Source organism: Aphelocoma coerulescens, chromosome 8 (assembly GCF_041296385.1).
Source record: "Aphelocoma coerulescens isolate FSJ_1873_10779 chromosome 8, UR_Acoe_1.0, whole genome shotgun sequence".
In the NCBI taxonomy this organism is placed as follows: domain Eukaryota; kingdom Metazoa; phylum Chordata; class Aves; order Passeriformes; family Corvidae; genus Aphelocoma; species Aphelocoma coerulescens.
In genome coordinates, this window is record NC_091022.1 from 11927312 (window position 1) to 11949617 (window position 22306).

Below are 22306 nucleotides of genomic sequence, written 5' to 3' on the forward strand. Positions count from 1 at the left end.
CTGGGCTACACCTCTGAGTTCAGGTAGTCCAGCCAACTCACCAGAAGTGAACAATTGTGGCTCTTGCCTTCTTTTCTGTTTTCGCACTGTAAATGGTGCCTTCCCTCCAGCTACCACAGCCATCCCTTACTGGTGAGGAAAAGCAGTAATGCCCTGTTTTTAAAAAGCAATAACTTTACAAAACACCCCTCAGTTGTGATCTCAACGTGGTAAAGAAATGCAAGCAGTCCACACCACTCCATCGCCCATCAACAGTTTCATCTTTTCCCAGAAAATAGGTAGATTCCCTGAGATCCTGAGGGCTGTATGGGGATGCAAGCCCTGGCAGTGGGGGAGAGCCAGAGGTTGAGATTCAAGGTATTACAGAGGCTCTGCTGAATTGGCACCTCCCTGCTCTGTCTGCACCATGTGGTTCTGAGGGTTTGCCTTCCCTTCCTGCAGAGACAGAGGTAACTTTCAGGTCTTAAATCTCCAAGTACACATAGAATTTGACAACTGCTTTGAGTTCCTGTTAGTGCTGGGCTTGCACAAACCCTATACTTTGTGACAAATACTGCAGCTAAATGCATTCATTAAGAGAAAGTATGAAGTGGCTGCTTTCCCCTCTGCTCATGGTCTGCTTAGGCTGGCACTGCTGTCAGGCATTGACCTGCTGGCTTCAAACGTCCTTTCATGACCTGCCCCACCACTTTGTCCATATAAGAGTCTTTCAGTTTGTGATGTTAGGGCATAATCTTTTGTGCCTTTCTCTCTTGACCACCTCCTTTTCTTCTCATTTTCTATCCCTTTTTTATCTCATCTTCTCTTTTTTTTTCCTAGGCTCCCAGATCCTCCTTCTGTTATGAAACACATGCAAGAACATAATGGCAATAGCTCATGGTAGTTGGTATGGTAAGAAACTCTAAATACTATGATACTATCCCAGAAATCAGAGCTGGTTGCAGGATCTATTTTTTTAGTTCAGGTATATTTGAGTGAATGGAAATACTTGAAAATAGAATTCTTTCTGAGAAAGTTACCCTTTGCCCTGGTGTAAACCAGCAGAAGGATAAAATTCATTGAAGAGGGAGAACTCAGCATATGGCATGTCTGCATGGCTCAAGTCAATGTCAAGACTTCAACTACCTTCAGTGGAGTCAGGATTTCTCTAACAAAGGGAGGCTGCACTGCTAGATTAAACTGCCTTGATTACTGTCACTGGAAGCTCTGCTTGATTAGACACAACAGAATTTGTCCTGTGGAAGAGGTTCAGGAGAGTGAGAGAGCACAATGGAAATCAGCCCTTGAAAAAAATCTGATTGTGAGCGGTGACCTGAGCTCATACACATGAGGCCTTATTAAAGGAAGACTGTTCAGTCACACAGTTACAATGGCTACAGCAGGGAAGGAGTTTTTCATTAATTATTCAACAGAAGGGAGATCTATATTTTGCCTCAAACTGACACTTTTTACCATCTGCTTAAAACATAACTGTCTACTAACAACTATTATCCACATGGGCTTTTTCTCCTTTTTTAGAGTAATCATTATGCTAAACTTCCAGATTGTTTAAGGTATCTGAGGTCCAAGTATGAGCATGCTGTTACAAATAGCTGATACTTAAAATTGCTATTCCTTTTCATCCGTTTGATTGGCAGCTAATTAGTACATTTGTTTTTCTCAGTTGTAATTGTGATCCAGCAGTGGCCTTGATCTTGCTGTTATATCTGAGCTTAACTGCAGTCCTGTAATCCCAACAGGCTCATTTTTAAAGGGCATAGTGACTCAAATTCATGCATACTATAACTATTGAAATTAGCACTTTTCACCAGGGATGAATTTATCTCAGTATCTACAAGTGCCCTGGACACATACAGAGAGTTGTTAGCAGTGGGCCCTGAACATGAAATGAGCAACCAGACTCTAACTGCTTGCTTTGAAGGTGTCATTTAAACGAGATTTTCTGTGTGTCCCCCCCAGGCATCCCACCTCCACTCCTAGGGAAAAAACCCAAACCAAACTCCTCCAAAAACCTACCTTTGCTGCTTGGGGTCTTTGAAGGGCACCAGATTTATGCTAAATTCCATGAACAAAGCATCCTGAAAATAGAAATTCAGACGTTTGCTTTCATGGGTACCTGAATTCCAAAACAAATATAAACAAACACTTCTTATATGCCAAGAAATATTTTAAAAATAGTTAATGGTAAATTAAACAGAAATTTGTGGCTCTTGTATGGTGAGTGTTGCAGCAGAAGACTGTAATCTTCTTCAGTCCTGCATTTTTAGAGCCCTGTACAGAAATGTGCATCCAAAGGGCTAACATCACTCTGTAGTTGGCTAATCCTTCATCACTCCGAATGCCATGCTACAGTAGGAAACCAAGACAACATCGAGGCTGTCTTCAGAATAGAATCCTGCACAACTGCAGGCTGACCTCTGCTGAACTCTGTCCCTAGAAGCTTGTGCAGGCTGGCTGGGGACCTGGAGCTGGCGGAGCAGGCAGTGAGGAGCCGTGGCCCCACACGGGCACATGGGCAGGTGGCTGCAGGCTGTGCTGCACAGCTCCCACCCGAGAGTGCTGAAGGACACCTTTTCAAGAAGGGGCGAAAGGCCATGCCAAACATTTCCAGTGTTGCTCTTATCTAGAAGGGGAACTTGCTTAGATCTATACAACTCAATGTTTGCCACACTCTCATTTTGAGAAGAATGGCGGTAGATGGGTCACAGTATTGGAAATAATTATTTTATTTTTAATTGTAAAGCAAAAGGACACTGTAAGCATATCATTGTGCATCTACTTTTGTATCCATTTTGTATGCTTTAAAAATCCATTTTGTATTCTTTCCTCTTACATAAGTGAATTTGTAAATTCTCTCTCATCCTTGCAGATTGGGCTGGAATTCTGAGCTACGGGTTGGGACCTCATTATCAGACATTGCCATGCAAGGCAGTGCTTACTTAGCCAGCCAAACAGCAGCTGAATTGCACCTTATCAGCTGTGCTCAAACAGCGCATTTCACCACCCGGGTGGCTGAAACGTGCTTCTTTTCAGATTCATGGCAGACTCTGCATATGCACCACCTGCAAACGAGAGCTCCCGAGTGACTGCTGTCCATAGTTCTGCTGTCTCCAGCGGCAGGGAATGAATGTCACAGCTGGTGGAGTTAAAGGCATCCATTATCAGTGTAGTACCAATCATTCTCCATAATTCTGGGTCACTACAAATCCTTGTATTATTGCATTTATAATACATAAAGTGTTTGAGGAAAAAAACCAAACCCCCTTTATTTTCATATGAGGATGATGTTGACAAACTAGCAGGGGAGATAAACTTGTAGAAAACATGACAATCACTAAACACTCCAAGACAGCTTTCAGACAAGTTTAACCTATTTTGTATTCACTTAGCCACCCAACAGGAAACTCCATAAGCTCACATGAATTCTGTTCGAGGAGGTTCGGTTTAGCATAACTGGGTGGCAGAGCAGTTAAGCTCTGGCTGAGACACCTGGGAGCCATTAGTTTCCCGGAGACTAAAGACTGGCTTTTGGGAATGGCTGATGATTTGCCTTGCATCACTGCCTCAGGTGTTCTGCATACCTCCGGGGCTTTTTAGTGGCCAGCTCGGTGCTCGGTCCTCCTGCCTGCTCAGCGTTGTTCCTGCTCCAGGGACTACATGCCAGAACAGCTTCTCTGCTGACAGATCTTTGTCTGGCCTTTGCCCACACTTCATCTGACCTTTGGTACCTCTCTGGGAAAAAGAGAAGTAAGAGTGAACAAATCAAACTCTGTAATTCTACCTGCATTCATTTGTACATCCTAGTTGTAAACGCAGCGAAGGAGGCAATATAACACAGCTGTTTGGGAACTGAATGGGTAGGAACAACTCTCCCTTGGAGCAAGGGAAACTATCTTTTTTGTGACTGTGCCATCAGATTCTGCACCAATTCATGCTGCGAGGGTTTGCTGGGGATAATTTGTGCTGGTCATACTTGTGTCTTTTTGTTACTGGCATGTTTTTATTCCTTTAAAAAACGCACTTTGCATCAGTTTATCTAATTTGGATCTGAAACCTTTTGATGTCATATAAGCATTTATTGCCATTAAAATCGTGCCTGGTGTATCGACATTTTCAGGCTGTTTTGAAAGTGCCTTTTACAAAGGGTGGGGGAAGTGCTGTAGTGTGGTACACAGGCAGTTTAATTTCACCTCCGATTTCTTTGGTTGAACCTTGTGTACAAGTTGCAATGATTTAAGAAGGCCTGACTACAGGAAACACGGAAGAATAAAAATGAGAAGCAAGTTAAGTGATGTTTGGACACTGAATTTTCTCTCAGTTTTTCTTTAGCAGACACCTCTGCTATGCCTGTGGGTGGTTAGATCTATGGCTTACTGGCTAGAAGTCCGTATTACCTTCACAAGCTCTTTAAGGCAAGCTGTGTTTGTTTTCACTGTTGCTTTTAATGCAACCTGCATCCTAACAGACAGTATTCCTTCTTTACTGTTGCGTGCCAGAAGTAAATTTTTGCTTCTTCAATGAGCTGTTTTCTGGCAATCCCTCACTTTCTTGAGGGTGAGATGGTCCCCACAGAACACAAAACAAGTTCACAGATAGGCCAGAGTTAACTGTAGGACTCTTCACAGGCGGTAATGGACCTCCACTCCTATTTTAGTCCTGGTATAGCTTTTTAAGAAAAATGGAGAAAGGGTGAAATAGTTTAAGAGTTTGGGTTTGTGACAGGGACCACTGACCTCAGCTAATATAAACCTAAGATGTAAATGCACCTTGCTACTAAAGCAACTTCTGTCTTCTCCACAGCAGTTTTATGATCTTTTAAGGTATAACATACCTGTAGATGAACCCCTGAGAAACATCTCAGTGTGGCTCTTTGTCTTCATTCAGATATTATGAAGTCCACTTTCCGCTGCTGCACAAAGAGGGACAGCTAATGAGGGACATACTGCTCATGTGTGCCACTTGGTACTTTCATGGGATGGGTAAATCCGAAGTGCCTTAAATTGGCACATGTCTACCACTATTTCCAGTATAGTGAGAGCTGTGTAATTAATTTCTAACATTAATCTACCTAGTAGATCTGAATGGAAATATTTTTTTTCTAAATCATTATTTTACTCCAATTGTTTTATCTCAAGAGCAATATTTCTCAACCAGGACTGGGAAAGTTCTGATATCAGCATAGTGGATGGGAGATGATGTCTTAAGATAGAGGATAATTTTTGTCTGCCAGTGTCTTATCTGTTGTTGATTTAGGACACTACTGGTCATATTAACAAGGTCTGATTTGGATACACAGCCTTATAACCCAGGTTACTGGTAGCTGTAGATATCACTGACTTCAACTGAAGTGAGGATTCCAGACAGTAAAATTCAAGGTTTTGGATGAGGTGTGTTTGGGGTTTTTTTCAGAATAAGTGTTCTTGGCACCTGGGGGAGCAGGGTCTCACACCATATCTAAAACTGAGCCTGAAAAAATGGAAGAATACAACTTTCAGAGGACATCTGAGGATTTTTGTCCCAAGCTTGTGATGGTTTATTTTTCTGAACTGAAGATGAAGGTTCCATGGCCCCTATTACTTTCATTTAGCATGGCTGTCCACGCTGCTGCAAATTCGATCCCAATGGCCTGAATAAAGAGCCCCCTTATCTCTTAAATCTCTGCTGATTTGCAGTCTAATGTTGGCCCAGCCTCATTAGACAAACAATACCCAGGTACACTCACTTATAAAAGGTTAAAAAAAGTAGGTAGCAGAATGTTCTGAAATATTTTTGCTCTTTATTCTTGAGGTAAGACAAGTATGGGTAACTTTAGAGATGAAGCTTCACTGCCAACTGAATGTTTAGAAATATTTTGCCTGCTGAGTTCTCTAAAAATAAATGTGAATGTTCTGTTGTTAAAAATTGTTAATACTTTTGACTCATAAGTATAAAAGGAAAATTTATTTACAGAACTTAGATTAGTATGTAAATACAGATTTAACATTGTAAATGGAAAACTGGAACAGTGTCTCAGAGATTCTATGCAACTGCCCTATTTATTTTAGCAGTTAACACAGCAAGAGACTAGAGGCTGCTAGTAAATTGTGGCTTTGGTATGAAAAATTCAATTGCCTACTAGCAGTAATTTTAAAATAAATATTCTATTAGTAATAGAGTTAGAAACATTATTCTAGATGTTCTTTCACTGTTTGAGTAGGTATTTAACGAATGGGACTTTTCAGTTTTTCCAAGCTTTAGGTAGAGACTTTCTATTTTAACGTGAAGTTTTTTTCTTGGTTTTCTATATATTCAGACTACATCCAGTGCACGGTGTTTCCCGTAAGTGCCACACTTTCAGCAACTGATCCCTTTTTGCATGCCGGAAAACTTTTCTGGATTCTTGGTACTGTATAGGTTATGAAAAAGCATAAAACTTTTCCTTGCTTTAGGGCTTACTTGTATCAATTTCTAGCTTTTCCTATCTTGGTTATATGCACTTGAACACCTTGACTTCTGAGAAAAATACCACTTGTCACCTGAGACCACAAAATTATTTTTGTCAGCATCTCTTTTCCTTCTGTCTTGAGGGAAGGGGGAAGTTTTTTCTATCCTGTAATCTGATTTGGGTTTGCCTTGAAATCATCATCAGGCTGTTGAAAACAACCTGTGACATATGAGAAATAGGGATAAACTGGGGAAAGGGATAAAAAACAGGAGGAAGGTTACTATTTTATTTACTGTTTCAAGTTGCTTGGATTCTTAAGAAGTCAGTCTTTTTGGTATCTTGGTTAAAATACATAAAGTAGTACAAGACAATTTCCTTTCTTTTGCCTGCCCATAAATGTTTTCCTTATCATAAATGCCATTGCTTCCTGCTGGCAGGAGGTGAGTGGCTGCCTGAGTCTGGCTTCCCTTTTTGTTCAGCACATCAACAGCTTTCTACTTTTGTATAAATGGTTTCTAGAAAGCTGAAACTTGGCCTTCTGGATATCAAATATCCTATTTTAGGAATTCAACATAGGATTCTGGACAGTAAAATGGGACAAATTTCTCTTAACTTCAATAAAAAGGAGGTTTTTGTCAGGAGAGGTGAGCCCATGCCTTCATCTCTTAAGATGATTATTCGGTAGTTAGTTGTTAGAGATAGGCAGTCTCTTTGACTACTTTAATGTCTTATTTTCACATTGACTAGTCTGGGTGGATTTTCCCTTGCAGCATCACTGATTTCTCAAATGCTCAGATGCATTTTATGCATTCAGGCAATTTTTTACTGAAAACAGTGTCTTGGTGTTCATTTGGTGTGTTAGCATTTAGATTTCCTTTCCATTTATAACTACCTATACATTGGTAGTTATTTCTCTGCATCTTCCAGGTCTTTATTGAAAACTAAGCTCAATACTGAGCTCCACACATCCTCCTCCTTTATTTCCTTTGTATAATTTTTGTTTTCAGTGCTTCATTTAGATTTCAGGTCAGTTGTTTATAACTTCTTCCATGCTAATTTGAAACAGTTATTTCAAGTAAAACATAATGCTCTGCTGAAATTCAGGTGATATTGTAGTAAAAGACAGTAACACAAACAAATTATTAATAAGAATCAAGTAAAAGTAGCGCTGCTTTTTCACTTTCTGCTGCAAAATTCCCAAAGTAATTCTGAAACTGGAGCCTGCAGCTATAGGATACAGCCAGATGCATCTGGGAGATCTTGATCCATGCTGATATTCATGTGCAGCAGCAACCAGAAATTACTGAAGAATTCTGGTCAGCCATCTTACCCTCATTTATGTGTACTGCGAGATAAGCAGGCTCCTCATGTAATCCTGGACTGTGGCCACCTGCCTGCTAGTCCCATCCAGCCAAGAGGAAAGAGGCTCAAGGGAGGCTTCTGGCCAGGAGTGGTGGTAGTTCAGTGTATATCCAAATGCAAGGAAGATACAAATGGCCAAGACACAAGGCTGCATGCTCTTGCTTGCAGACGACATGTAACTCAATTTTTTTACTGGTGTAATTGAGTGGGTCTAACTGGGACATGAGCCCTGAGCATGAGAGCATGGCTGGCTCAGCCAAGACTTTAGTGGGCCTTTGGTATCCACGAATGGGGGCAGTTCTTTGCTTGTGCTTGCACCTCTTTCTGCCTGCAGCATTTAAAAATGCAATCACCAGAAGGCAGAAAAACTTTAAGCACCAGAACTGATGAATCCATTAGTAAAGAAGGGAGGAAGTAGGAAAAAGAAGTGAGGAATGATGCATTTTGGGAAGAGATCTACCGTTTTGTTATCTTTGTTTGGTACCTTGCACAAAGTGGGTTTGTGCCTAGGGCTCATGGCCCTAGGCACTATTTTATCTGCAAGAGTAGTTAAAGGACAGGGAATGTGTATACATATATTGGTTTATTATTTTTTGTATTTCATTGATTAATTTTCCCCAAGCTGAGCAATGTAAGTAGTTCAAATGCAGCAACGGTGGTGACACCAGGAAGTAATTATTTCAGGAAGCTTGTGAATGTGTCCTTATTAAACATATTGAGGTGGCTTGGTTTTGTTTAAGTAAAGCAACAAGAAAAGAATAGGAAAGTTGCCACCTTCATAGGATGCAGTACAGGACACAAGTAAAGAAAAAAATTTATGATTATGTCCCTAGTCAGGAGACAGTTGTCTCCTGCAAGGAGAAAAAAACATGCAAAAGCTGGGTTTTTTGTGTGCCTTTTGGGGAACAATTCTCCTTCAGACTTGCTGTTCTTTTAATATTGTCTCGGTTTGAAAGACAGGTGTCTGCTAAGGAAGGCAGAAGCCTCCCTTGAAGTGGCAGATATAACCCCTTTCCCTCTGAGTTGTTATGATTTTGAAATCAAGGGTCTTTAGGCAAAGATGTGGGAAATAGGAATAACAGTTCTTTACCATATATAGATATATAACCAGTCAAACAAAACAACAACAACTATGGCAGTAACAGCAAACACAAACCCAGTCCCAGCCTTCTCGACTGTCGGGCCCTTTCCCCTCGGGTGCAGTTCCGCTCGCAGCCGGCAGGGGCGCTGGCGGCTCCCGGTGAGCAGGGCAGGTGCGATGGTTCCCCCATGGCTGCAGGGGGCGCTCCGGAGCGAGCTCGGGGAGCACGCGGCTGCTCTGGTGCCCTGGGATCCCGGGGAAGGATGGAACAAGGGCTTCACAAACCCCTGGGCAGCCGATCCCGGGCTCTCGGGAACAGCAGGCTGGAATGGCAGGCTGGAGCAGCAGGCACAAACACAAATCCCGGGTGGCAGACGAGATGTATCCAAAAGGGGAACCCCCCGGGGCTCCAGGCAGGCAGGGTAAGCACGGCTACAGCGTAGCGAAGGCTCGAAACAGCAGCGGGGCAGGGCGGCCACAGCCCAGCCTCCAGCAGGGCAGGGAAAACAGCTTTGGGATCCCGGCGTTGTTTCCAGCAGAAAGAAAGACGCCGAAAACGGGAACCAGCAGCTCCTTTCTCTGCAGCTTCTCCCTCCAGACGCTGAGAGCGAACTGCCCCACACCCAGGTGAAAACAAAGGAGTCACCAGGCCCATCCCACCCCCAATGACAGCTGTTTTGTCTTTCTTAAGTATGGCCATTTGCCCCCTAGCAACATGCATATGGGAGAAAATTCCTTTAACAGGAAAAAAAAAAACCCTAGGACTAAAGTAAAACCCCAACAAATATATATATATATTTTTTTTTATGTCACTGCTTTGCAGTATTTTGAAAGGGGAATGTATGGCTGAAAGGTTTTCTTTGTAGAAAATCCAAAGAAAAAACTGCATCAGCAAATGGCTTATTGATGCATTAAAAAAAAAAAAAGTATGTATTGTACACTGAACACTGTGAAAATCTCAGCTGAGATCTGTCTGCCAGATCAGCCCTGCCGAAACCCGGGGAGATGGACTGAGGTGACTATAAGTTGGCCCCTCTTTCAATCCAGATAGATCTATGGAGTACGGGGAGAAGAACAGGATGGAAATAGGACAAACTTCCAGTATATCTTCAGCAATTGGTTCATTTAAAGTACTTCATATTTGAGGTATAGATTTTTCTTTTTTTCTTTTTTCTCTTTTTATTTTTCTTCTATTAATAGCAAAACCCCGACCCCCCCCGACTCCCCCCCAAAACCCATATAGAAGTAGCTTTTGAAGAGAAACGAATTTTAGAATTGGAAGAAAAGTTGAACTCCTTCCAATGAATGACTGAGGACAACGTAGGAGGCTGAAAAAGGTTGTTAAGAGTACTCTTAAGAGAGGAGGAAAGTGAATGTGCAAATATTTCTGCCTTCTGCTCTAGCAAGACTGTGCTGACCATGAATTTTGGGTTTCAATCCATTTGCCCCTTCCCTTCTCTCAAGCATGTAACTCTTTGTAGAGAACTATTTTTCTGGAATTTGTATGGTTATATGGATTCTTCTCCACTTGGAAGAACGTTGCTCGGTTAATTACATGAAATACAGTAGAGAAACCAGTGTGTTTTCAATGAAATTTGGTTCCAATATTGTACTATAACATCCTAGTCTTAGAAGCAATTTAAAACTGCAGTGTAGGTTTTTCAGATATTTAGAATTTCAGCCATCACCTTTAAAGTGCATGTATTGTTTGGATGTAAATTTTAGATTAAGGAATGTTGGACTGCTCGTATTAACCATGTAAAAAGATTAAATCAGTTTGAGCAACCAGCCTGAAGTGTTTTTCTTGCTATTTATGAATCAGAACAGCGCTCATTTTTTGGTATCTCTGCAAAGGCATCCAAACTGTTTATGTTGCTTTCATAGTGCTGTACCACCAATCCTGGCTGGAGGTAGCTGAAGTGGGGATGAGGATAATGTAGTGAAGATGGTTTTCTCGTTCTTTTATCTATTTTGCTTTTCTACTTTCTGCATTTGCTTCAGTGTTATGGTTGTTGTCAGCCTGAGAGTGGATAGCTTGTGGGCACAACTGAATTATTTTCATACGTGTCACAGATAAAAATATATTTCTATGAGAAAGTGTTTATTGTAGTCTTGATCAAACTGCTCTATGTTCTTTTTGATGGATGATGATATCCAAATGATCACAGTGCAAACTGTTAGTTTCAGTCCCTTTTGATTTAAATTAGGAATGAAATTCTTCCTAATTCTGGCTGGTTGCAGGCAGTCTGATACTGTGATAGCATGTTTGTGTTGTAACCTGCCCTCTCCTCCAGCTGCTCAGGCATAAAACAATCAAATGTTGGTCTGAGGAGGCAGAGGTACCTGTTACCCAGTGTTTGGGCTGAGGTTGTTAAACAGAGAATTCACATTTCCTGAGAAATGGGAGCTGCATGGCTGCAACCACCCAGTTAGGGATGGAGCAGGAAGGACCTGCTGGGAAGGAGGCACTACTGAGGCAACTCAACCTAATGTCACACTCTCCCATGTAAAATTATTTTAAAGTGTTAAAGCTCAGCTGCACTGTCACCAGTCCTTTGCAATGAGGATCCCTCTTTTGATTCATGCAAAGCTGCTTGCTCCTAACTGGAATTTGCATTCAGTTAAAATGTATTTGTGCTCTGGCATGTCAGGCCAGGCTACCTGAGCTTCCTCTGCACTGAGCAGACCTGGGAGCCTCTTTGGTTTGCCAGCCCAGATAATGCATGCAACTTTGGGCATCTTTAAGAGTGGAAACAAATGCTGTTCCCAGATGACCTTGAGCAACACTTGTGTCTTCTAATGAGGTAACACACCTGTCTCATCCCATCACCTGCTGGGCAGTGGCACAGGTGTTGCAGATCATGGAGCTGGATTTTGGGTCATGATTGCCTTTGTCTTTTTGGGTGCATGCAATGCAAAATGGTGAGCTGTCCTGTGGCATGTTCGGCAGCCAGTGGCTGCTCAGGAAAATGCCTGGAATAACAGACATACGGCCTGTTTAAAGAAAGAAAAAAAGTGAATCAGCATATTGACCTTACTGAAATATGCAAATCACTTGCTAGGCCACAACTTCTGAAATAAATTCCCATAATGTCTGTATTAATTCTTTTAGAAACTATTAAAAGGATTTGTGGGATTATTCTGAGCTCAGACAGCAGTAAGTGTCAGGCTTTTAACTGAGGAGGTGTGGAAACCAGGAATAGTGGACTATCTTGAATAACTGTGTTAGCGTTTTGTTCTTGGAAGGCTTTCTCACCCTGGACTGTTCGTTTTTTTTTTTTTTTTTCCCCTCATATAAATGTTAATAGTACTCGTAAAGGGTTCACTGGTTAAAAAAAACCCCATGTTTTTGTATCCTTTTAAGAGTGTTTTTTTTTTTTTTGTAGAAATTAAGTTTCCAGCACTGCTTCAAAAATCAAAAAGAAATAATAGCTTTTGAGTTTTGAAGGATATTGTGAACTCTCGTGTTTGTGTTGTCTGGTTTTGGAGTCTGTCACACTTAGTAACTTAAAATCACTTGTATTTTTTTTTAAGTTGTCTGAATGCTTGCTGGAAGTCATTACATATTTTTAAACATTATTTAAAATGCAAATAAAATTCAAGTAATTGCGAAGTACTTTAGGAGAAAACAGATGGGAAAACAACACTATGCCATGATGTGTTCTCTATCGTTTCTAGAAGTCGCTCAGAGTATTCTGCTTGAACCTCTTCTGAGCACTCAGCTGTTTGCTCAGTGAAAGGACAAAGGACTGACAGTAAGGCAGAAAATGCCATTGCGCTGCTATCTACACCTGCGTGTCAGAGCTGCGCCTTGTGTGCCGCAGGTGCTGTGTTTACGCCATCATCGGGCGAGCAGACGAGACAAGAACCTTCACGGATCGGCCTTGGGAGCTGCCCGGCGAGGGCTGCCAGCGGCTGCCAGCACCCCGCGCTCCTGCCTCCAGCGAGGCCGCCGCGGAACGGGCAGGTGCGGGCGCGCCGGGCTGGGCGGGCGCGGCGAGGGGCGGTGGGAGCCGCCGGACCCGCCTCCCGGGGCGGGCGCGGACGCGGGGCGGGGCGGGACGGGCCGGCCGGGGCAGCGGCGGTGTCGGGAAGGCGCAGCAGTGGCCGCCGCGGCCGCAGCATCGCGGCGTGGTGGCGGGGATGGAGCCCTGGAAGCAGTGCGGGCAGTGGCTGATCAGCTGCAAGGTGCTGCCGCCCAACCACCGGGTGACCTGGGACACGGCCCAGGTCTTCGACCTGGCGCAGACGCTGCGCGACGGCGTCCTGCTCTGCCAGCTGCTCAACAACCTCCGCAGCCACTCCATCAACCTCAAGGAGATCAACCTGCGCCCTCAGATGTCCCAGGTGAGGCCGCTCTCCCCAGCCCCTGTCCGCTGCCCGTGTCCGCGCCCTTCGCGCCGCGCGCGGGGTCTCCGCGTGCTTTGCCTCGCGACTTGTGGCGGCGCGGAGCGGGACCCGCGGGGTGCTGCCGCTGCCTCTCTCCAGCCCGGAGCCTCCGCGCCCGCAGGGCGGTGAGCGTGAGTTGGACCTGGGGCAGTTCCTGCCGGCACCTTCCCTGCGCCGTGCGGCCGTCCAGCCCGGGCTCGGCGCGTCCCGTCCTGGGTGCTGGGACAGGGCGCAGCTTCAGCGCCGGGCTGGCGGCTCCCGAAACCTCCGTGAGGACTCGTCGCCCGCAACGGGAGGCGGTTCGGGTGAGAGTCCCCCGGGCCCGTTGCGGGGTGGCCGTGGGAAGAAGTTCCCGCAGTAGTCCCAGGGTCAACAATTGAACATCTGTGTGCGTTACTATTTAATGTGAGCAGGCTACAAATCAAACGACCTCTTGCTTCTAGTTTTTCTGGCTACACCTAGGGACGTGGTGGGGAGGGAGGGCGCCGGGCCGATGTAGCAGAGCAGGGGCTGTGGGAAGTGGCGGGTGAAGCCCTGGTAGTGCCAGTGAGCTGCTCTTCCCAGCTTTTTGTGACTTACGGAGTTGAGTGGAGAAGACTGATTAGTAATGAGAAATCGTATTCTTGATAGCTAGTTGCTTGTGTAGTACTATTTTTAAAAATTTTATTCAGACCCTTTTATTTTTGTCTTTTTAAGTTGATATTTTGAATAATTATTTAATACCCAATGTAATTCCTAATTCAGCCCTGTTTTAAATGCGGTTTTTAGTTTGGACTGATGCTTTGTTACTGTGACTCATAAAGTTGGTTTTAGATATCGAGATAAGATTATATTAATAATTCAGGAAGAGACTATATATACATGCCTTCCTGTCATTGCTTCACGCACACCTATACCTTGGCAGAGATGGTGGCAGCCAAGCAGATGTTGTCTGGAAGGAAACTAACTTCTGAGCGTGTCTTGTGTTTTAAAACATTGAGAAACAGACGTACTGTAACATTTCAATGTTATGGTTCTCTTTTTGATTTATAGTAGTATTGCTATTGCTATTCACGTTTAGGACGCTGGCAAAAAAGCAGTAGTAGTGAATTATGCTACTTTGTCCATGTCTTTGTTGATATTTGCTTACAAACCCAGTTATTTTATTTCTTATTAATTTTTTCTTTTAGTAGGTAGCTATGTCTTACTACCAAGGCAGCATTTTCTGGAAGCTCAGAGTGCAAAAAGGGACAATGTAGTTCAGCTAGTCAGACTCAAAGCTCTGAGACTCTTGCATTAGATGTGAATGGCATAAAGGCTATCTCAGTGTACTTGAGAGCTCAAGTGCCTGCTTGAATGGTATATGCAGAGGCAATACTTCATCTGAGTGATGGAGCTGCACAAAGGGTGGGCTTCTCTGAGTGGAAGAAATCCAGTTCAGTTTTTTCTCTGTACCATTACAACTTGTGAGTTTCAGCTCTTGCTAAACCAGAGCCTTGGTTTATATTTGTTTTTTTGGTTTTTTTTTGTTTTTTTTTTTTTTTTTTAATGAACTAGAAGGGTGTTGTCATGATATTACACAGTATTTTTGAGATGGCTAACTCATTGCATCATCTTGAATTCTAGATTAATGTTGATTATCTGGACCACTATTGATTTTTTTTTTTGATGAATTAAAACCGTGGTGGTCTCCTTCTATCTACTAGAACTAAGTATCAAAATGCTTTGTTGTCTTCTTTGTTAGAGCAGGTTTGGGAATCAAGATTAATACTTATTTAAGTGTGTTTGAACTATGGATTATAATTGTAGATCTTGGATTATTTACAATGGTTGTCTCCTTGTTTGCTGTATGCCTGAGGTACCTGCACTCTACAGTGCTGCAGACTGCCCTCTCCAGTGATGCATTTCTCTGCCCTACACTAATTTTACTTTTTAAACAAAAGGAACTGTTGCTGGATCAAAATCTATACTGGGTAACTCCACATAGTGTTAAATTTACTGGGAATGTTACCTTTGTGTTCTGTGAGTTCAAGATTCAGTGATCTTAGTGAGGTTCTGTGGGGTTTTTGAAAAGTCTTTGGAGGACACCCTTCCTGCTGGAAGTGATTGCTCAAGTGAAAATTTCAAAAACTGTTGAAATTGAAATTCTGCCAGTTGCTTGTAGTTTGTGGCTGAGACTGTAAAGAGCTCATAGTAATAACTTACGGAGAAGTCTCGGTGGTGTGAAGATTATTCAGTTGGTGAGATCTGCTTGGAGCTGGGCCCTAAGTTGTGAGTTTTGTCAGAATAGTACTTGTCAGTAATCTAATACTGCATCACAGTACATTTGCATCATATAGTTGCTGTATCATAGGAACTTGGGGTCTTTTAGAAACACAAGCTAGCTCACCTGTTCCTTGTGGGGTAATGAGTTACAGGCACTGGAGGCAGAGCAGAGTTGGCATTAGGATGAAAATCTTCTTGGCCACTGACTGCAGAGTCTGTCTGAAAATGCTGCTGTGTCTGTACTGCCTAGCTGACCTGTTCGAACTTCATACGGCACTTATCCCTCATCTTCTAAAACTGAGCTGCAGCTCCTGTATTCCTTGATCTGATGTTGTTTTCTTCCAGTAAGTCTTAGAATGGGTCAGGGGATTCTTATCGCACAAGTTTTGATCAATACAGTGACTGAGAAGGGTGGATGAAAGCTTCATGAATGGGCCTCGTTAAAGTCAGACTGTTTGATTTTGGCTGTGTCTCTTACTGCAGTTGATGTTTCAGGCCTTTCTCTATGAGCCGAGTTTTCATGTCTTGGGGGCTAGTTACAAATGCACCAGCTCCAAAGAACAGGAAAGTGAGAGGCGGTGCCTCTGGCAGACCTGGGAGTAGGTGTCAGTCCTCTGGCATAAGTGTCAAGTTTTTTTCATTTTGTTACGTATTTATTTTTTCCGGATAGATGTGACAGATCACACATCAGTGATGCTCATCAGCTCTGCTCAGTAGTCCTTGGTAACCCCTCATAAGCTATATGAAAAGTGCAGAGAGATTGTGACTGATGCTGCAGTGCCAGATGCTGCTTTTTGGTGGAGCCTGATTCAAACAGGAGCACTGTTGATTTGTTGAGGCAGGAGTAGAAACTGAGATTGATGATGCTCAGCATTGCAACACAAATGTGCTTTACCAAATGGCAATGGAGTGTGTTCTCTTTTATGGGCTGGCTAGCACAGGGAACCACATGCCTTTGTTCCATCACCAGCTATGCACCTTGTCACATCTGTTTTCAAGGGTGGGTTGTTTTATGCGTTTGAGATCTGTGGATTCTGCCCCTTTACCTTTTTGGAGATAATGCCTGTGCAAGAGAAATGCCTCAGTGGCTTTAGGCTGCAAAACATTGGGGTTTGAACCTTTTTGAATGCTGTCTGTTTTCATCTGCATTACTGTATGCTTATGAACATATGTATATTTGGTTAATGGAAGTTGTCCTATGAAGAGTAGAAGCTGATTCAGTCAGTTACGCTTTACAGACAGTGAACCTCAGATGTTAAAAGTATAAACCTTGCATATATAAAGGCTAAGCAGCACTGAGCCTTCTTCTTCCGGATTGCCAGCTCAGTGCTGTCTGGCTCCTGTCTGAGAAGCTGGTGTGTCTTGGTGTGAGGTTCCCTGTGAAAAATTACACATGGGCTTTGTATGAGATTGGAAATTCAGGTTCAGGGACATGCATGTCCAGGTTTTTTTTTCCACTCTTAACAGAACAGAAAAATGTCAGCTCTATTAAGAGCTCTTGTGTCAACGCTCAAACTTACTTTGCTGTTTGAACTCCCACGAGGTAACGACTTGAGTTACTTCAACCTGTGTGTGTGCCATCAGAAAAGGAAATGTAAGAGATGGATCAAGTAATACCTTTGGGCCTTTAACTGTAGGGGAGCCTGTCTGATTCAGTTAGTGTTTTGAAAGTGGTCTTATTGCAGGCACCAAACACACAAACACTATAGCTGCTGGGAATGGAGCTAGCAGAGGGAATGCGCTAAATGAATAAGGGAGGTGTGACTGGTGTGCTGGTGTGTTGCAGGGTTTCCCCTGAAGTGGAGCATTAGTCTCTGGTGACAGTGAGAGCATGGAGCACTGAAGCTCAGTGTCTGTGTCTTCAGAGCTGTTCACTGTAATCATTCACTGGCCTCACATGCTGCCTCTTGGCTAATGGAGGCTGGTAAAAGTAATAAAAATAGAAGTGATCCATAACAGAAAGTATTAATCTTAATGTTTAATCATAATCAGACAAGAACTTAAGTAATTTCTCACCAGAAATGTAAAACCTAAACCAATGGATTATGATAGATTTGCAGAAGATGTCATCTGTTTAATGCTTATCTTTTATCTTTAGTACTTTGCAAACTAGTTTTGAAATGGTTTTTGCAAAGCTTTTAGTTAACTTGTGAGAGATTGCTAAACAGGAAAACAGCACTTAATGCAATACTGGCATGGGAGTTTACCTAAAGGGGATGTTGACACAGATTAAATATTAAAAATAACTATTTCCTATTATTTTAATAAAAATAAACAAAATACCCCTCACTTAGTATTAAAAAGTTCAAGTATTTTCTAATTTTAGGGAGTTTTTTTGGTGTGACCATGTTGTCCAAAGGAAGTTGGTTATCTTTGTCATCCATGTAATATTTTGGTGTGGTGACAGAGCGTTTTATACAGGAGTTTATTTTTCTTGGTTACGGTGGTAGCAGGTAGTCTCAGGATGTGGTTGTGCTGAGTGAGACATACCTCTCTGTTTCCTCTGATCCTGCCTTTGGTGTGAAGCTTCCCCATTCCCCCCAGCTGACAACCCTGATTTCCTGCCCTGAGTGTGCATCCCCCTCTGTAAGCTCCTCACAGGTGGATATGCTGTGCTTTCTTGTTATGTTAGGTGCTAGGAAGTACCACAAAGAGACATTTAGATTAATACAATTTTTTTGAAACTGTAAAACTTCTTGCACTTGAACAAGAGTTTAGAAACTGGTTCAGTTTTTGTCAGTATAGAAAAAAGAGATGTATTTAACTGCCCCCTATTCTTCTTGAATTCTTTGAATCTTACTGTATATTCACATGCATTTAAAAGAATTCAGTTTTCAAATGTTTTCAGTCTCTTTGCTTACTTGTTGGTACTTTGGTCCACGTAGCATCTTTACCACATTTAACTTTTATTTCCATGATTCATTTAAATGAAAACTATATTGGCCCTAAGATATATTATCCAGAAAAGGCATATTTATCCATGTGTATGTTGTGTGTACATATGCATATCTTACATGTGTTGGACTTGATAAAATGTTTTGAACAAATATTTGTTCAAAGCAAAACCTTAATATGACCTCTGTTTTGTTCTAAGAAAAGACTGATGAAAAAGTAGTGACCTGGTTTTTCTAGGTAATTCTTCCTACCTTAAGAAGATAAAGAAAATAGCTCTTGAAAACTGATGTAATGATTTTAATTGACTCACATGGATTCTTTTTCATTGCAGGGGGAAGGAAAAACTGCATTTGTAGTTTAGGGTAAAGCTTGCTTTACATGTTATGTTTATTATACAGTTATTAAATGCAGCATATGCATCTTGCCAAGAGGTGTCTCAAATGTTCCCTTCTGCACAGAATTTTGGTGTGCTGGCAGCTATATAATGCATTTACAGAAAAAAATATTTGTGCTGGTTTCTCACAGAGGCTGTATCATGTGCCAGCAGTGGATAATATAAATTAATGTCTGTGTATGGCATGCTGCTGTGTCATGTGGGAAAAGCCAAGTTTTTTTCTGAGCCTTGTCTGACAAAGGTGGGAGACCTGTGACAGTGGCAAGTTGAAGGACTCCTTATTAAAAGAAACAAATCAAATGGGTTAAAGATATAGATCTATATCGATGAAGTAGGAGAAAATAATCAGGGGAAACAAAATTAACTAGAGAGAATGGTCAGAAGAAGTTGGGAAGCTGGTTTGAAAAGGGTATCAGCAAGCAAGACACTTAAGAATTTTGATATTTTTTGCAAGATAAGTACAGAAACTCAATCCTGGATATGCTGTGTTATTCTTTAATGATAATGGATAGTGGCTTTATCATTGCTAGCGTGCCAGTCTCTGTTATAACGTGCTGCCTTACGGCCGTGAGTTGCAGGAGGTTATTTGCCGGGCTGCAGTGCTGCACATCAGGCTGGGTTAGCAGAAAACGTCAGTACAGTTTGTGCATGGGAGAGATAGAGGATCTTGGATTTCTCACATGCATTTCTTTCCGCTCTCCTTTGAAGGTCAAAAGAGTTGATGAAATCATAGTTGTAAAGAAATAGAGAGTAAGGAGAGAAAGGGCTGCAAGGTGAGAGAGAGGCAAGGCAGCTGCCAGGGGTGAGAGGCAGACCCCGCAGGGAGTGTGGTGGTGCATCCATCTTGGCCACGCCAGGAGGGGCCTGGCATTCCTAGCCCTGGCATAGCTGAGCCTGGGTTTCGCTGGTGTGGGTGTTGGGGAGGAGGGTTAACTGGGAGCGGCAGCTAGCAGGCTGCTGAGAGCCACGGGTAGGAAGGACTTCCAGAGAACAGTTTGATATTGATGAAATAGAGGAGACCCTTCTGCTGAAGTCGTGTTGGCTCCCTGACCAGCAGCTGACCCAGAGGGGAATAGGACAAGTGCCTGTGGCTGCAAAGGAAAGCCGCTGGGATGTGCTCCCCTCTCTGTGCTGCTACATGCCGGGAGAGAGGACAGCTTCTGTCCAGACCCGAGTGTGTCACTGCCTGGAGCAGGCAGGGAAGTCCTGGCTTGTGCACTGCATCGTGTGGGCATCTGAGCACAGAGGAATATGTATTGTTTTACTAGATCACTAACAGTTTCATCTTCTTTAAGTTTTACTTGATACAGAGGTATCAGTTTTTGAACTTGTTCCCCAATACTAAAATTGTACCTGTAGTTCTTTGAAGACCAAACTGAACAAAATCCCCCATCAAAATCCTTTGATTTTTTTGTTCTCCTTTCTGTTGCTGTGAAACAGCATTGCAGTACTTCCATCTCATTCCATAATGCTTCATAGGAATGTTTTGTACTACCTTACATTGTATTATTTCAGTATTTCAGAAGTTCTGTTTCACTGAGAAATACTAATTGATGTGCAGTTTATTAAATGGCTATTAATTTCTTCCCCTGCACTTTTTAATGTACTTGGCATCATCTGAAGCTACCTTTTCTTTCCTCTTATTTTGCTTTGACAAGTCATGTTTAAGACTTGAGGCACTGTGAAATACCAGCTGTTTGCTAAGACTTACAATGTGTAAAATGCAATCTGAACTGACATCTGTATAGTAAGGCTTTGAATTTTTGTATTTAAGAGAAAGATGTTCTGTCAAAGCTCAATGAATGCTATTGGCTTCAGCTCACCACACTGTGAAGTGAGAACGTATCTTTTGGAAAAATATTGGTCAGTGACCCTTTCTGTCATCCTATACTAAATGTCGATAGTGAATGCCTTGGTAACGTGAAACACTGAAGGACTATTAGTAGGATATTTGTTTCTTTGTTTATTCAGAACATGAAACATTAGACACAAATTGCATACTATAGAGGTATTGCAGCAATTTGTTCAAAAGCCACTCATGTACTATTTAAAATCCTCTTGCAGACCTACAGGTATGGTTCAGTTGTCTTATATTACAATCCAAAATATTTTTGACCTTTACTTTCATTCAGAATTTTATTTTATAATTGTTCAATAAGTATTCAATTAATCTGTCAGTACTTATTTTTTTGCTCATTCTATGTGTGAAACTTAATTTGAATCATATAGAGACTATAGTATGATTGCCTTGCAGAAGCAAAAAAAAAAAAAAAAAAAGACATTGCTATAATCAAATATTTTCTGAAAAAAAAACCCCAACCAAAAATACCCAACAAACCAAGGCATTTTTAAAAGCATATTTTTAACTGGTAAAGCTTAGCAGAACAAGATGATCTGTATTTCCAAAATCCTTCAATATGCCCTTTAATCCTTGGCACCATCAACTTTACTCAATTGTTTCTGAGTTATATAATGGTATGTGCTGTATAATCTATACTTAGGGTATTTTGTACCATTGCTTGTTCCTTCATTTACACTGTTTCTACATGGAAAGAAGCCTGACAGTCAACTAAAATGGAGTGATTAGAACTTGGCCCTTAAAAATGTTAATTGTCACAGCAGTTGCACTTCACTGTTGTGTAGGAAATTTAATGCATTAAGAAATGAATGTGTTATTTTGCTTGCACACACTCTAAGATACTGCAAAAATTACAGCATCATCATAGATTGTGTAATTCCTTGTGTTCTGCTTGCATGTTAGCAGTCAAGATTTAAGTTATACTTATGTGTTCCAGTGATTGACTTCAAATTCCCATCAACTACTGCCTCATGTGGCAGTGATGCCTTATATCAGCTGATAAAAGGCCATGATGGCCATGGTATTTTTCCCTCTGAATTGCTCAGGATCTCTGAATAAGTATGTCTGATTCCAGCACAGAGAAGATTAAAGGTAGATGGAGGACCACACCTTCTCTGCACTAATAGCCCTTCAGATTTTAGGTGTCTCTGGGTGGAAGTATGGTGATGACATAGTGCTACCATGTGAATTGTAACTTGAAGTGAACACTCATTAATCCTACTTATCTCTATAGGATTTAGATCAAGCTTTGAATTTCTTTTACCTGGAAAATAAGTAGAGTGTGGGAAACACCAGCGAGAATGTTCAAACTATTGCTATTGCCTGAAGCATCTTTCACTCTCAAAACAGAAAGATTGAGACTCCCTTAAGTGCCCTTGCAGGCTCCTGCCTTTGGGCTTATGGTCAGTTCATGTGTGGTTGGTTGAAAAGGGATTTCTGCTAAGGTTTTAAAACCTAACTTACACTGAGGCAGCTGTTTTGAAAACCTCTTTGTGCTACCTTGTGGCTCAAGTTTTGCATTTCACAGTAGTACCAATTTTGCTAAATTGTGTGAAGCTGTGTGTGGAAATATTAAGGTTTCACTTTCTCTTAATGGTTTACCCTCCATGTATGTGCACAAAGCAGTGCAGGGTATCGGGTTGTATCACATACTTTTCT

The 22306-nt window shown here is 42.0% G+C and overlaps 1 protein-coding gene across 9 annotated transcripts in view; it reads left to right on the forward strand.

The window, feature by feature from the left end:
• The first annotated feature begins 818 nt into the window (after nt 1-818).
• Nucleotides 819-22306, forward strand: part of VAV3 (vav guanine nucleotide exchange factor 3) — a 170834-nt gene continuing 149346 nt past the window's right edge. For 3 of the 9 annotated variants that reach the window (XM_069022541.1, XM_069022540.1, XM_069022542.1), the window contains exon 1: nt 12962-13214. In XM_069022541.1, the coding sequence (XP_068878642.1) occupies nt 13011-13214 (204 nt within the window). In that variant the 5' untranslated portion in view covers nt 12962-13010. Of the gene's footprint in view, nt 892-2869; nt 3748-12545; nt 12835-12961; nt 13215-13546; nt 13562-22306 lie in introns of those variants that run through there. The other 6 variants (XM_069022533.1, XM_069022534.1, XM_069022536.1 and 3 more) reach the window with 5 other exon arrangements.